Source organism: Castor canadensis, chromosome 2 (genome assembly GCF_047511655.1).
Source record: "Castor canadensis chromosome 2, mCasCan1.hap1v2, whole genome shotgun sequence".
In the NCBI taxonomy this organism is placed as follows: Eukaryota; Metazoa; Chordata; class Mammalia; order Rodentia; family Castoridae; genus Castor; species Castor canadensis.
In genome coordinates, this window is record NC_133387.1 from 75245603 (window position 1) to 75262945 (window position 17343).

General features: G+C 33.3%; 1 protein-coding gene across 10 annotated transcripts in view; it reads right to left on the bottom strand.

Annotated features, from left to right (window-relative positions):
- The window catches only part of Dgkb (diacylglycerol kinase beta), a 648179-nt gene that overhangs the window by 450042 nt on the left and 180794 nt on the right, over nucleotides 1–17343 (bottom strand). For all 10 annotated transcript variants that reach the window (XM_074065058.1, XM_074065065.1, XM_074065064.1 and 7 more), the window contains 5 exons: nucleotides 14551–14625; nucleotides 11820–11939; nucleotides 3295–3412; nucleotides 878–966; nucleotides 680–796 (listed from right to left, as the gene is read on the bottom strand). In XM_074065058.1, the coding sequence (XP_073921159.1) occupies nucleotides 680–796; nucleotides 878–966; nucleotides 3295–3412; nucleotides 11820–11939; nucleotides 14551–14625 (519 nt within the window). The remainder of the gene's footprint in view (nucleotides 1–679; nucleotides 797–877; nucleotides 967–3294; nucleotides 3413–11819; nucleotides 11940–14550; nucleotides 14626–17343) is intronic.

Here is a 17343-nt window from a genome sequence, read left to right on the forward strand (position 1 = left end):
GAATGGGAGTACTCATACTCCTGGTAAAAGAATAACAAAAAAATCTCCAATCCCATATATGGTTGTGTCCTAAATTATTGAAAATAGCTGTTCTATAAAATCTGCACAATAATTAATGTCCAAAAATTAAACATAAAATATTGAACGTACCACCTAACAACCTCATTTATTCTAAAATTTATTTGAAGCTGTTTTGATAAACATCTGAATCTGGTGGAGAAGACAAATATATTTCTTCATTGTCAATACTAGTAATAATTAGCATTTTTATGGTGAAATCTCTTACCCCTAATTGAAGGCGCAAGTGACATGTTAGGAAGAAGGGTTGAATGAGTCCTTAGAAGCATTAAGACCTAAAATATGAACCTCTTTTACTTACTTTCTTTCAGCTATAGCCTTTTACTGCCTTCCTGGGAACCTCTCAAGCTCCGTGGGATACCGTTTGAAAACAGTATGATGGTTTCATACCTAAGAACATTGTCAGTTCTACAATTCTGGATTCAGTGAGAACAAATCTGACCTGCATCCTATCACTTGGAAAGCCAGATAAAACAGGAAGCTTTGATGGATCTGTATTATCCATTTTAATGTCTGGGAAGCCTTTCCTGGGTAGGTCTATAAGACAGTATGGGATACACAGTATCTATTGAGAATGCATTAGTTTGCACATGTTACTCACTGTGATCTGACACCAAACACAGTGCAGTCCTGTCAGCCCCTGGTAACATTTAACTGTTTTGTGGCACTTATCACACTTTGTTGGGCAGTTGCCTTCAACCCAGTAATGGTGCATGACCTAGAACAGAACAACAGCACTGTGGTAAGAGGAGGCATCCATAATCTCACCCTCAGAAAGCAAGCATGGTCACAAACTTACATCAGTGTTCTTTTTGGACTTCACATAGGTCTTGATGCAAGAGGGAGGCGCTCTAGCCACACAGCGTTCATGGACTGTGTACTTACAGACTGAAAGGAAACAGGTACACAAATTCAGAGCTAATCCTGGTCCTGATTGCAATTTTATAGGGAAAGAATGACATTAACAGAACCTCATTTCATATCCACTGCTCCTTAATCAATCCAATCAGCCACATCAAGGAAAAATTTAAGTCGACTGTTTTTACCATGGAATACAAAAGACCAATTAGTACAGGAAATATTATGCATGTGAAAAACCAAGACTCCTCTATCATGGCATAGCAGGAAATGCTTAATTAAATCAGTCCTCACTCAAATTTTTCACAATAATTCCCAGATGACAAAAATACTAAAGACAAATTGATGACTGCCAAATGGTTTGGTGTCATTTGCTAGAAGGAACAGATCTATATTTTGCAAAGTATAGGCATGACAGCAACAGGAAGGCATGGGAGTAAAGGCTTACAAGTTCATGATATTTTGTCTATTGATTTATCTAAACCTTAAATGTCTGGTTAGTCTATTTCTAGCAAATAGATTTCATCGTACATGCCAGACCATCAGTAAAAGCTCATCCTTCATTTTTCACCATGACATTGTTTGCCCAAAACAACAACCATTACTAGGCAACATATAGTATACATAAGAATTTATGTTTATATGTGGATTTAGATTGATAAGCAAATCTACATAAGTGTGTCTACATATAATCTCTGCCATACAAAAAACACGTACGATTTTTGGTATCTTCCCATTTTTTATAGTTTGAGTCTGAATATAATTAGGGTCATAAAGGTGTTCTTTTAATAAGGTGCTGGTTCCAAGTTACTAGTTCTAAATTCATAAATATATAGGATAAAGATTTAATATTTAAAAACTAAATAGTCCTCTCCATAAAAACAGAAAGGGAAACTAACCACTTTCAGAAATATGAATGAAAACATTAAATCTGCATATTGTTCATGTAGTAAAATTCTTCAAAATAGTCATATCTGTGAAGTTTTTTGAAAAACTGAAGAGGAAAATATACATTTTCAGCTCTTCTATATTAGCAATGATGTTCAGAATATTGCATTCACCCCACTACTCAGTGAAAGTTATAACAAAATTCTTAATCTTCATATAATATCTCACCTTAACTGAGTTATTTTTATAAGGTCCTATCAATAAAATCTATCAGAAAATATTCCCTTCCCTAAAAAAGAAAATCATAGAACTTCAGATACAAGGCACTTCCTAGTGTACGGAGTACATTCCAGTGTAACTAGCCTGTCAAATATTGTTGTGAGCAACTTTCCTCTTATGTGATATGTGACAAATTTCATGTGATTTTATTAAAATCCTTAAACACTTAAAAAATTATATGCACATGTGGCACTAAAACACAGTTTTAATGTCAAATATTACATGTGAGAGAAAGTAAATTCCCACATACTACTAAAAAAGCTGTAAGATGAAAATTAAACTCTGAAAATCTGTGTTATATGGAAGTCACACTTTAATGAGATAGATTTAGTTAAATGCACAAAAGTGGGCTATGTTTAATAAACCTGACAGTTTTAGAAACTTTATCTAAAACATAAAAGCGCGTGGGTAGATTGCTGAGAGAACCTCAGGCTTAGTGAAGAGAGGATGGTACCTGTTTAGCAGGAAACTCAGGGAATATAAATTTTTTTCAGGTAGATATGTTATAGGATTAAAAATACTTAAGTGATTTCATAAATTGTTAGATACATTTTTAGAATATTCTAATTGGCAGTACTGACTCAATAGAACTTGCAAAAAGAAGTGAACTGAAATTAATACAATAGACATAATTCATGGGGGAGTAATGTTTTGGGTTCCAACCTCCATACACACATATGAAGATTTTTTTTTTTTGGATAGCATTTTAAATAATAATAAGCTGGAACTATAAAAGTCTTAATTTGAATGCAAATCTATTTTTAATCAATTCCTAAAAGTTTTTTTAAAATCTTGAAGGAATTGATTCAGGATAATTAAGTTCACATGAATTCAGTGGCTAAGTTTGGGGGGGTATACTATCAATATAGATAAGATATAAATATGAGAAATAAGATAAAATATGAGAAATTTACAATGAAAATTTCAAAGTAATCCATGAAGAAATGGGAATTGTAAATAAATTAAACTACAGCGGAAAGAAAATGGCTAAAGAATTGAAAAATAAACTGAATTTTTTTTTTAAAGAAAAGACTTCCCTAAACTTAGAGAAACATAAAGTTAGGGTGACACAGTCAATCAGAAACATAACTCATAGGAACAGGGAGTGTCTGGAACATTTCCTAAGCCTTCATTTACGTCTCTATTGATGAGAACAGCACTTCTTCTCCCAGACCAAGCATAGGTACTCACAGGAGCAGCAGAGGCCCTGCTTCCCCACGCCAATCAGCATGTTTAGGCAAAGATTGCAGTAGGCAGGTTTATTAAAGTGCTTGAGCCGCCACACATGCTGTCCGTCATCCTTCACATTCTGCACGGGACGCAAGAGAAACAGATTTCGCTTAATGAAATCAACAGTAGATGTAAGTGCCAATAAAATTCAGAGCTGGACTGAAGCATTATGAAGACAATCTGTTATTTCATCTCTGACTTTCTCCAAGATCGCCACAGCGTCTTCAGAAAAACACATGTGTTCTAGTGGAAGGAGATACTGCTAACAATTCTCGGATGCTATGGCAACTCACAAATTCTTGTCTAATGTCAACAGTTCAACAGCTCACCCCCAAACACCATAATGACCTGCCAAGCAGAGCACTCCTTAAGAACAGGGACATGTGTACCTCACCCTCAAAGACTTTGTACTTAGCAAAATTCCATAAACAAATGAATAAAGAAAGAGAAATACTCTGGAGTATAAGAGCCTGGGAAATGAAAACTTGCAAAGACATTGTTAACTCTAGCTTGGTAGAGGAAATATGCAAAGTTCAGGATGGTGGTTGGTTTTCTAAGAAGGTGGAGGGATGGAACTGGATGGGGAAAGCAATATTTAAGAGTAAGATAGGGGGATATTCTAGGGCTTCATTTGGATATTCCTAACATGTCATAAATTACAATGATGTATTCTGCCTCAAGTAACAAATTTTCATAGATAAATGTTTCCAGGGCCTAATTAGATTGCCATTTTGTTAATTTCTCTTGCAAAATATGAATGATTTTATTCTCATAGAAAAATGACAAAAATATTAAAACTGTAGTATTATAACTATAGTTACTTGCCACAAGGAAACCTTAAAGCTTATATTAATTCACAATTGTTACCAAAAATTCTATTTTTTACTATTCTAAGCTATTGTTCACTATTCTAAGTAAAACTATATAATAGTATAACTGCTTTTCTAATGGTTAATCACATCTGCATTGTTCAAGATTAAAAGAAAAGGAAATAATAAGAGGCTAATTAATCTTGAACTCCCTACCAGAAGGTCAAAATATTAATGAAGTTATTATATATCATTTCTTCATTTTTTTCATTAATATGTACCCTTTGCTCTCTACTTACCTATTCATATAAAACTTAATTTCAGGCATCATTCATTGGTATGAATGCTAACCGTTCATTCGTATTGCTAGTCAAGAGATAACTCACCAGATTTACAATATTAGAGAAAATCTATAGTAACTGATTGTTACCTTACAACCAGAAATGTCAGATTTGCATCATAATATGAATCATTAATAAAAATCCTTCCTGGGAGGTAATTCTCCATGGTTCTCTTGAAATTTTTCATGATTTACAAGCAGAATCATTATCTCCTTTTTTTCCAGGCAATCTTTTCAAAGATACTTAAATAATAAACATCCTCAGAAAATAGAGATATGTCTCCAGAGGAGAGGGCAGTCTGACTTTCTGTACACACTAGTAAAGATAGTCTCTTGCTTCTAAACAAAGGTTAAGCACATTTCTATATGGCATATTATAAGAAATTTAGTTTCCCTAAAACAAGGATTCCAAACACTGATGCTGTACACTACAATTACTTGAGCCACAGGTCACCCCAAGAGATGGGCAGAAAGGCAAACTCTCTGAAAACCAAGCTTTTACTGCTAGCTTTCATGAAAGCATTAAAGCCCATCGTCTCTGACCCAGGAATCTCATGTCCTCTGCCAGCATCCAGGGCAGCATGGGGAGCTGACACAGTGACCTGCCAGTAGGGACAATCTCAGACCTTTCATGGTTCTCTACAATGTTCATATGTACCATTCTGAAAAGAGACTAAAGCTATGAACAAAAACAGCAATGCAGAAAGGGTCATGGAGACAACTTCAGATGACACAGTTCTTTCAATTATCTTCCAAAATTTAAAAAAAATAGACTTTGTAGTAATTTGTGGATCTAGTTCTGATTTAAATGACTCTTAAGATTTCTGGTAGATATACCATGGGAATAGGACACATTATGTCTTACTTTGCTACATTTTGCAACCTATCGATACTTTTTAATTGTTATTGTCTTAAAAATTAAACATTCTGATGTAAAAAGTTTAAATATAAGGTGATTAATTTTTTAACTAAGCTGACAAACTTTAAAAGTAGCATGTAAGTGCTCAAAAACAAGTAAAATTTTCGTCGGAAAAATTCTAATTTTTATATGTATTGCTGTTTTTGTAATCCTTGTCATTTTATTTTTAAATGAGTGTCCATTACATGTGAACAAGCCTCATCCTGGTGGAGAGCACATATGGACTAAGTTAGCTGGCATTTTCCTTATCAAAAAACAAACAAGTCTGAACGTGGGTGTTCTGTCAATCAGAACACTTAGCCATGTTACAGGCTGCAACTGATGTACAAATCCATTACCCAGGCATCAAATGCTTTACCAAAAAACAAATTAAATAGCTTGATAGCTCTTAGCCGGATGCAATGCCAGAATATGCAAGGGATGAAATATGTATGTGACTTCTTTAAGAGAAGAAATTGAAACTAGGAGCCAACTACTTCTCAGCAGTGCAAATTATACTCCAACTCTCTGTATTTTCATGTCTTGTCTTGTTTCTCTTATTTAGCTTGTCAGCTTAGTGGGGAAAGGGAGAATATGTCCATTTCTATATTATATCAGGCAGTAAAGCAAATTCCTGTTAGTAATTCTATTACAAATAAATATTTATTACCAAGAAAGAAATTCATATTTATTTTAAAAAAGAAAGAAAGAAATGGATGGGAGATCCAGAAAGCTTGATTCTTGGCCTACTATGGAGATGTGAACAAGCTGTTTCACCTTTTTTCCCAATTTCCTCTCCAATAAAATGAAAGTACCCACTTTCCTTTCCCAGGACGTGGTGTTGGGTTTCATTATACAATACCTGTGAAGTTAATTTACCTTCTTGAAGACTGGTGTTATATAAACAGCAAATATTATTACCATCATTGGGTTGAGTTGTGTAACATTCCAGCATTTAAGCCAAAAGAGTTGAGAAGGGGATTTGTAGGTTTGCTGTGTTTTATTTCGTTTTTAAAAATGCTCTTTTTTTCTTTTCATTACAAGGGATAACATTATATGTTACAATGAAGAGGCTCAGCTCTGTGCCTATGACCAAGAGAAGTGTTCCATGAATCCCAGGTTACTGCACAAGAAGGAGATTCATATTATCCCTCAACTCTCAATTTCCCAGAAACATTTTTCTTTCCATTCTCAAAGCAAAGAATTCCCTGGGGTACTTTTTAACACCTTTCTCATTATCCTAGAGATTCCTAAAGTTTTAGTTTGTCCCTAAATATTTCCAATAAAACAGATAATAATCAAGTGAACTAGGTCTATTAGAAGTAACATTTTCTTCTTTTTTGCAAAAATCGTCAAAGAGAAATGTCACTGACAGCCCATCCCCAACGCCCCTACCTTGAACCATCATGATGAGCTGAGTTAATTTGCAGCATAGAAGAGCTAATATTACAGATTTGTTCCAACTCACTAAATAATAAGGGCCATTAAACTGCATTGCATTTTTCTTTGTTGTTGAAGGCCTCCAAAATATTACATCAGTATAAAATAAACTGTTCTTTAAGACAGAAAGATGAGCTGTATTAGGCCTAGGCAAAGAGAATAACAGGAAAAGTATTAAAATTATGGGTGCTGTTATAATCAATTGCTAATTTCAGACCATATTTTCTCAGGTCTGGCTGGGACCCTTCCATGCCTAGGACTCAAATGCAAATTCTCCAGCAAATAACTTCACACAGTAATCGTCTTTGAATGGAAGCTCAAGAATTGTCTCATTTCTTGGCTTTTATAACACCTTTTTATATTAAGCCTTGTGTACAGAAGAGCAAAAACTCTTAATCAAAAACTAATATTTTAATAATGGAATGTGAAACATTTCTAAAGAAAATTTAGTTTATTAAAAAAATGTGATCTTCTACTCTTTACCACTTAGGAATCTCATCAGAGAACACATTGCAGTTCTCTTTATTGGGTCAAGAAAAAAAAAAGTGTCCTAGACCATCTCAATCATAGGCAAAGTTTATATTGCATATAAGGACTAAGATTTGCACTCACTGAACACATATATTTGAAATGAATATATTATTCCATTCAAAACTGATAGAAGCTGGACGTCTGCACAACAATCCACAATCAAGAAGTGAAGGTTCTTTATTTCAAACAAGGGGACTGTTTACAGGAGTATTCCTGATTTTATGATAATAGGAACCTGGGAATTTTCCCCGTAAAATTTAGTGAACGTGCAATATTACAGACTTCAGAACTGAAGCGTTACTAAACATCTTCTTCACCTGGGAAAATGGTTAGTTACACGTTTGTAACTAACTTGCTGTTCATTTTCCTAGAGAGTAACTGCCTAGCACAAATGCCCTAGTCAGGTAATGAAAGAACCAGAGTGAAGAGCAAACCATTAGAGTCCATTGCTCTGTGCTGACTCTCCGTTAGTGAGCTCTCCTCGTCTTGATCTGGTGTCCCATTGTGCTAAGAGGTATTAGATTCATTTTTCTTAAATGACTAAAAATAAATGAAAACTTTCTGTTTATAATATGACAAATTAGTGACAGGATAGATCAGCAGCTGGCAACAACTGTGGCCCTGGGTCACATCTGTCCAGCAACCTTTTTTTGTAAATGATCTTCCATTGGAACACAGCCGTCCTGGTTCATTTATACAGTGTCTATGATTTCTTTGTGCACAACAGCAGAGTTGTGATAGATGCCTTATGGTCCCAAAGACTAAATTATTTAATATCTGTTCCTTTATAGTCAGTTTCCAATCACAAAGAAGACACAGCTATTAACAAAGAAAAAAATTGTCAATCAATGAAATTTAAAAAAAAAATTCAATAAGATGAATGCTAAAAAAAGAATGAATAAGTCTGTAGTATAAATTTTTTATTTTGGTCACTGAAATCACAAAGAAACTCAAACACTCAGTTTTCCTTCCCAGGTAAGAAACAGGACTTTGTCTATTTCTGCCCATTTTATCTTGGGTTTCGTTAAGTTTGCAGACAGTCTTTGATGAGAAAAAAATGACTCTTGCTCCTTACTAATTTCATGTAGAATCAGGTTCTGAAAAATTGCATTTCTGATTTTGGCACAAAATAGATAATATTTAAAACGGAGAAGCTTTTAAAATTATTTTGATGAGAAAAAAAAACGACAATGAACTCATCACTGAGTGTCTACATTGGAAGGGCATCTGGCCTTCCCAGGACACCACTCTTGTCTGTGTAATTTGGCTGGTTCAACTTGAGCTGCTCTCAAATACACTGTGCTATTTAACATGCACTATCAATTAGAATCTATTCCCCAAGCTCATAATTGACAATAGACAAGAATATATAGGACAAGATAACAAGGCAGGCTTCACAATAAATGACCACTTTCAAGGTGAAGCATCTAGATTTTTCAATTTAATAAGCAAAAAGCAAGGATGAGGGGGAATGAAAACATGGATCAAATTCTCCACAGGCAATAATATAGCACAGTAACTGCCTACGGTAAGGAAATAAATCCCAATTTCTAAAAAAAAAAAAAGTTTTCATCACTCAATTGTCTTCGTGTTATTCTGCTTTTAAAAAACACCATGCCTCAGATTTAAAAAGCTATTTCTAACATGCTCGGTTTTAAGACCATTACACATAATTACAGTGATTATGCATCATTAATAAAATTAAATTTAAAACATGGTTTCTTTATTTTTTAAATATTATGAAAGGGCAGAGAAATTTCTTCTTTTACAATTGTTTTTAACAGAGGAAAAATATCCAGTCTTCATTTAAGTTGCCCTCTTCATTTTAACCAATGTAGCCCTGCCATCTTGTGGCCACAACTGGAAACACAGCTCTGGATCATATCTCTCATTACTATTATGAAATCCTAAATTGATTTTTCCTGTTAAGCTCCAAACAATCCGTTTGTATTAACCACAAAATTTTTATTAACTTAAAATTACAAATTATTCTTAAGAATTTCCATCCAATTAAACTTAGGCTACATCAGAAACTAATGCAGTATCATAATTGTTTAGAATACTATTAAACCCATACAGATTTGTGTATATGCTATATTTTTGTTTTTGTTTTTTGAGATAGGGCCTCTATACATAGCCCAGGCTGGCCTGGAATTCAGGATCCTACTGCCTCAGTCTCCCAAGTTCTGGAATTACAGGTATGAACCATCACACTCAACTCTAACCATGATGTTTTTGAAATTTTATAAGAACCTATTTAACAAATTTAAATTTCAAGAATTTCTAAACAATAATATCTGAAGAAAGATACCATTTCAAAAAACTTTTTGGTATTTAAAACACAGGTGTCTAAATCTGTCTTTTTGTACTGTGCTGGTTTTTTTTTTTTCTTTTTCTAATTTTCTCCCGTGCTGTGGCTCAAGCCCAGAGCCTCAGTTACACTAGACAAGTGCTCTACCACTCAACTATGACCCTAATTCTAGACTCCCAAACATTTCACTTGTACATTTCTGCCTCTTTTCTCCTTGATTTATAATATAATTTCAATAAATACTTAACAATGTAAAAACTTTAACTTCTAAAACTACAAAATTCCCTTCTGGGGAACCATTCTGATTGAAGTAATCTAACAACTATTTTTCAAATTAAGGTATACACTGAAATACTGCCATTTTGCCAATTTCCCTTTTGTTTACTTCAATTAGTTTGATTTGCATAATGCTTTACTCATAAGATATGCTGATTAATTAAATGAATATAGTATGAAGGTACATAGGTTATTGTAAAAAGAGCCTAGATTATGTATAGTATAAAAACCTAAGTTATAAGTGTTTTTCTTTATTTTGAGACAAGACCTTACTAGGTAGCCTTGGCTAGCCTCAGATTTACCCTCAATCTGCCTCAGTCTCACAAGTATGGGAATTACAGATATGCACCACAATGCCTGGTTTATTAAATTTACAGTGTATAAATCTGTGTTTGTGGATAATAAGATCTACTTGCATTATTTTTATAATAAATTATTTAAGGGTAATTTGCCCATCACATTTTAAAATTTTACCATGGCTACAATCCTGTGGCTCTCACGAAGGGTGAGACAGAAGTGACAATAGAAGGACTGGGTGTCTTGGTGCACGTCTATAATCCTAGCTACTTGTGAGATATAGGTAGGGTGATCAGGGTTCCAGGCCAGCCATAGTAAAGTTAATCCAAGAATTTATCTTGGATAAGTTATGCTTGGATAAACAAATTAAAAGCAAACGGACTGGGGGTGTGTTTCAAGTGGTAGAGCATTTGCCTCATAAGCACAAGGCCCTGAGTTCAAGCTCTAGTAATCAAAAAAAGAAAGTGATAATAAAACAATTAGAAAATATAGATTAAAAGAAGACACAATTGTTTATCTCCTGGAGCTCATTTATTTATTTTTAACTGTAAGCCCAATGTATTTTCCTAATGTCATATGCACAAACATATTTTATGTACACTCACATGCTTCTCAAAGAGACCATAAGAGGATCTGAAAGCTGACTAAAAAATTGGTGTGCTGAATAATTGTGGTAGAGACAAAAAATTGTTTTACTACTAGCAAGAAGCATGAAAAGTTTTGGGGTTAGCTGCAAAGTGGTAGAGACTATATTATTGCATCCTTAAATATTACATGTGCCTTGGAGCTTTCCATCCCTAATCTTCTTTGACTCTGTGTTTACATGTAACCACATGCATGTTATATTTGATTGTTATTCCACAAATAATGTTAAATTTTAAAAATCTAGTAATGACTGTTGATGCAATCAGACTTTTAAATGAACAATTGCTAAAATTCATTTCAAGGATGATTTGAGAGATTTGATTTCAAAGTGATTATTATATCACACTCTTATTTTAGGCTAATCTATTTTAATCTTTAAAACCAGTATTTCATTGCCAATACAGTTGGAACTGGTGGAACTGATACAAGAAGTCTTTTGACAGATTTAGAATAAGAATCCAGTTGATCTGCAGCTATATAAGGAAGACTTCTTTTTGCAGATATGTATCTCTTCTCTACCTTAGATATATAATTTCCTCCTTCTACTATTGGCTATCAATAAAATAGATTATCTTCATAGAAAGGGGCATATCAAATGGGATGGAGCACCACAAAAACCACAGAATACAATTATATTGGGGAGTTTCTTGTATTAAATGATATAAAATGGTCAATAATTTTTAAAAATTAGATTGTACTTTAAAGAAAAACAAAAGAGAGAAATACATATATTTAATCCCAAAGTATTACTTTAAAGGGATCAATATGTTTGCATTACTACCTAGGAGCTGCTGTTAAATTGCACTATGGCATATTTACTAAAATTTTCAGGTCTCACACATGCTTAATGGTAGAAAATGACCAGATCAATTTGTAATCAAAAGTTGCAATAGAGAACTGACTTATCACCAGGCTGCACTCGTCAGTATAAATCCTTACATTTTCCAAGCCCAGGAGCACAAGAAGTGGGATTGTTGTCATTCCCCCTTGGATCCACTCCTCCAGAGAGACAGTGCCATCATGGTCATAGTCTATTTCTTCCATCATTTCATGGAGGATCTGGAGAACAGACAAGGGAAAATTTACAAAGAATAAATAAAATAAACGTTATCCAATACAACACATTACATTGAACTGCTTATAACAAAGTGTGACTAGTAACTACGTGAAAAGTTGGGATACATGTCTTCGTAACTGTTACATTAATCCTGTTACTGAGAAAGTACTGACTTTGTTATGATTTCTAGAACCTGACCACCTATACTTACCGACTTTTAGAAATAAGTGCTTAACTTTTTAATATTTGTCTAATGATCAGGACAGCTAAAATGTAACTTTAATCTAAGAGTGAAAGTGGTTTTTAATTACTTTCCCAAGATTATTTTTTAGGTTCATATATATGCCAGAAAATGTCTGAACAAATTAACTTCATGGCAAAGAGCTCAAATAATTCTTTGCTAAGTAGTAAGGGGTGAAGGAATTAAGTGGCTTTTAATTGCCTATAAGAAACTTAATAGAGCCAAAATGCAAAATGATCTAATCATATTTGATTCAACTTCTTTTCTGAAGATAGTTTGCACGCAAAGGGAATACATTTACTTCTGTGGAATATGGTGATAATGCTGATACTTCAAAAGGTTATTGTGAGGATTAAATGATTTAGTGCATTATAAATAAAAGCCCTCCTTGGCACATGTGGTGTCATGTTAGTGTTGCTTATGCAAATTATGCATAAGTTCCAACCATATTGCTCTTGGCTACGAGAAGGCAAAGTACTTCTTTCCCACCTAAGGACACTATAATGGTAAACAGAGTAAGAACTCCAAAGACGAAAGGCACTCACTGCCTTTCGAGAGCATGAGAAATTTATACACTTTGGACAAAAAGAAATAAATGCAGAGAGCATTAGAACAAAATTTTGAAAAGGTGCAATAAATGAAATACTTCATTTGTTGATGGAAGTGTGATTGGCTTAAACAATCCTGTGTTTGGTTTCCTGGTATCCTTTTTGAGAAAATATTTGAAAATCATATTATTTTACTTCATAGCACATACTAATCTACAGGTATTGGAAAAAAGGAGACTTTTTGGGGGAAGAGAATGATGTTGTGATAATTATTTCATTATTCTCAAAGTAAAAGATAATAGAAAGTATTTGGAATTTGAAAAAAATAACATGAGATCTAGTTGAAATGTTGTGCCTCTTGAGAGCATGCTGATGAATTAGAAGAAAGAAACAAATGAGAAGAGAACTCTGAAACAGAGTATTTATTCCAGATGGCCGTGTTTTCATTTCTATACCTAATACATGCAATGGTAAAGCTGGGTGAGTTTGATAAAAGCTCCTTCTAAAGACATTTAAATCTGCTGACTAGTTGCAATCAACCTCAAATGTTCACTTCTCTTTACTTTTGCAGATTTAACAGGAGTGTGTAAGTGTGAGCCATCAAAGTCTTAGGTGCTAGGAGGCAGTTACCACAGAGCAAACACAATGCTCAAGGTAAGGCTTTTATGTTGACATCCTACAGTTAAATTATCCAGAGGAGAGGCAGATTTATCAGGAACACATACAGTAAATACTGCTATGGGTACTGTTGCATTCGCCTGTAGGTATTTGTCATAGCTAGGCTATCTGGCAACTAGCTTCTCCCTTCTTCAGAGCATTCGGATCTCCTTTTGCTCAAACCTACATAACCAATCAACAGAAATAATTTTGCTGGAAAGTGGTAGTGCCATTTCTGCTTTTAAAACTGACAGGAAAAAATAAAACTGTCCTTCCCTTACTGCCACAGGAACAAGCAGGACTGATAGAGAGATGACCAATCTTTACAGGTAGAAAGGTGAGTAGGATAGGAGAGTAACATAACCAAAAAGGGCAAAAGAACTTATAAGAAACCTTCTAATTTCAGTAAGTAGAGTATTAAAGTGACTCAAGAAGCAAATTAAATACATGTCACCATCTACTTCATTATTCCATAAATAAACTGCAATTTGTTAATGATGGCTATCACTTGCTATGAGCATAGCAGGTACATTTCCACAACAAAACGAATGAACAAACAAAAACGTTGCATTACAACTGTAAAAGTCCAATCTCAGTAGAAATGGTACCCCCTTTGCACAGGGCTTACATTTTACTGTCTTTGGTTTAAAAAAAAAAAGTGAAATGCTATCACATAATCATTACTGTATCACTAACTATATAAAAGTGAACGCTAGTATACAAATACATTTCTTGAATTTATACCAAATGCAACTCATTAAAAAAATTGATCTGCATTTGCTTTATTAATGGACACTTTGCTAAATTTAATTATCTGAAAATAAAACTAAAATCAAATGTATCACCTTCCCCCAAAATATTACTTAATGGCTAAAGTCAAAATTCTAAAAAAGTATGTTTTAGTAGGCAACTGAATAAAGGGGGGATTTTTAAAATTTATATTCAAAATAAATCTTATTCATAAGAATAAAATAAGAAAATAGAATGCTTATAAATTACTGCTAATAGTTTTAGAAAACTCTCACTCAGAGTCCACTTTGACGTTTGATTTGAAATAGTAACTTGGACAAAATCAAACAATAGTATTAAATTAGGGTCCCAGAAAAGATTTTTAAAAGAAAGAGGCTTCTATAATGTAATCAACAGTTAAATCATTCATACACCTACTGGATTAAGTTCTGTGACATCCCATTCAAGGTATTCTGCAACATGCATCATTTGACTGATGATATTTTCTAGCTCCTGGAGAAGGAGGGAGAAAAGAAAGAGAAAAAGCAGGGGGGAGAGAAGGAGGGGAAAAGGAAAGAATATGAGTAAGATCCTGTTAATCTAAGTCTTGGAGTTCAACATAAGTCATATCATCAATTTTATATAACTATATATACATGTATAGAAAATCCTATGTAGAGATTTTATTGCCTATACAGAGCTTAAATGTAAATTCATCCTGTACTTTGTCTAGAAACCTTCACCAGGAGAGGGCAGCACTATTCCAAGAAAGGTTTCCTTTTCCTGGGAAGGAGAGCCTGGTGAAAGTAAGAGCACTTGTATGTTTTCACAGGATGTGATTTTTTTTTTTTAAATCACTGACCCTTTGGCTTGAAAACAGATGTGGAAGGAAGTGTGTGAGGGCAACTGAAAGGTTTATTTTGATTTTGATACACAGAATATATATTGACTGTCTTCGTGATTTACTGGGATAATTTACTCTGCAAAGAGTGTGTTCTGGGTCAGGGTTTGGAGGCTAAGTATATGTAGAGTTTATTTTGGGAGAAGGTAGAATTTTAGTTTGAATTTTCATATTATGCTCCTCAAATGTCCACTCTTTGAAGAACTGCTCGTCAATACATATAGCTTGGTTAAGTAAATGAAAATATTTTTCATACATATACTTAATCTTTTAATTTTCCCCTATCTCTCCCCAGAAAAGATTAAACAAAAATGGCTTTGAAGAAGTTTGTAATTTTAAATGTAGAGAAAATATAATTTTAAAAGTGGACTTTTACAGTATAACTTAAAATGCAAGAAATATCCAAAGAATAAGAATTGAAAGTATATTTATCAAAGACTATTTTGCTAGAATTCTTAATCTAATACTTGAAGTCACTGTTCATCAGATGGAGAAGAAGATATGCAAAAAAGAACTGGATTGACGGAAGCCATGGTTCCTTCTGCGAAACTAACGAAAACTATATCCCTCCCCAGAAAAAATATAATTATGAATACAGGAACAATGTAAGATAGGTTGTCCCAAAATACAAACATTAATGACTTTCTTAGAAACTGGTAAATTTTTTAATTTGCTAAAATTGTGTGTGTTAGTAATCTCTCATATATGCTATTGTTGCTTCTGCACACATTAATAGCTTAGAAAGGTTAAAGTCACAACATACATTTTTTTGAAGAACAAAACCTATTTTCATGGTCTATTACATGGGCATGTGTTCATTAGATAAGTCATTAAATGCTTTCAAACTCAGTTTTCTCAACTGTAAAATAGAAATGCTAACATTATCTAGTTCAGAGGTGCTTTGAAAATTTCCAATGCTATCATCTAAAATATATTTATCTTGTTATTCGTATATTGCAAGTGACCAATAAATACTAACCCTTATTATGAGATATATTAATCATTTTCCAAATTATTGATTTTTAACTCTTTTGCCTCCAAAAGGTGAACTGCTACACCTTTAAAATATCAAGAAAGATGACTTCAGAAGCCGCAATTTAGAAAAGATTCTGAAGGAAGTATAGTGAGACAATAGATTGTGTAGAAAAACATTCTAGGGATGAAATCCAAGATTTAATTACCCAAAAAAGTCTAACCATAAACATATACATTTATTCTTAGCTCACTGTTCAATACTGGCAATAAAATCACAAATATTGCTAGTAATCTACTATATATGTTCCCCCAAAAAGGCCATCAACCAAAAAAAAAAAAAAAACACATTTGACTGAATTTTCAAAACAGCTGTCAATCCATGCCTAAAAGCCGAGCTAAGAAACATTATTTTCAATTTAATTAAAAGTAAACATCTAATAAAACAACCTGCATTGATATGTAATTTTCATTTCTGTAGTCATGAATGCTACAATAAGCATATTGAAACACCTACAGGAAATCTAAATTCATAACTGTGAAATGGTACCAGAAAATGAGCAAATTTATTGTGTACCTTAACATTCCTACATGGAAAACTAGAGACTAGTAGGCACTTAAAAGTAATGCATGTGAAAAGTTACTGAAATTTAAAATAAGAAATCCCACAATGACAGCAAGAATTCAGAGTGGTGGTCATTTACTAGAGAAGAAATTGTAACTGTTCATATCTGTCTGGAGAAGCCAATATACCATTATCCCACTCAGTGTTTCATAAATGTGTCTCCAATGTCATTGCTCTGTTTTAAAAGTCTGTTTGGACTGTACTATATGGAAGTCCATTAGATGACAGAGAAACTCAGGAATAACTCCAATGACTGGACATAGTGTGTATTTCCGTCGTAGTTAAATACATCATAATATTTACAAATTTGCCTGCACACTTTCTTAGTCTGTGAGATTCTTGTCACTATTCTTATTTTCCTTGATAAAATAAAAAATAATATAATATGCAAAATATTTTATTAGCAAATATAAAAGATTATTAGATGAAACCTGAAATAGAAGAACATATGATATGCTGATATGTGTGTTGGAACTGGGCCTGATTTCTATTTCTCTGTAAGTTATCAATGGTTTCCATATTTTATAAATAAAATAAACATTTGATTATGCTTTTTGGTTAATCCTAGAAATGGTATTTCCTTACATTATTTTTTAACTTAAACTATTGAGGGCAAGCTGCATATAAAGTTGCATGAGTTCTTCTAAAAGGAAGTTTGTCAAATCAATCTGTAAATATATTCACTTATTTAAACAGCATATGTAACTATAAATACTTTTCAAAAGAGGGTAAA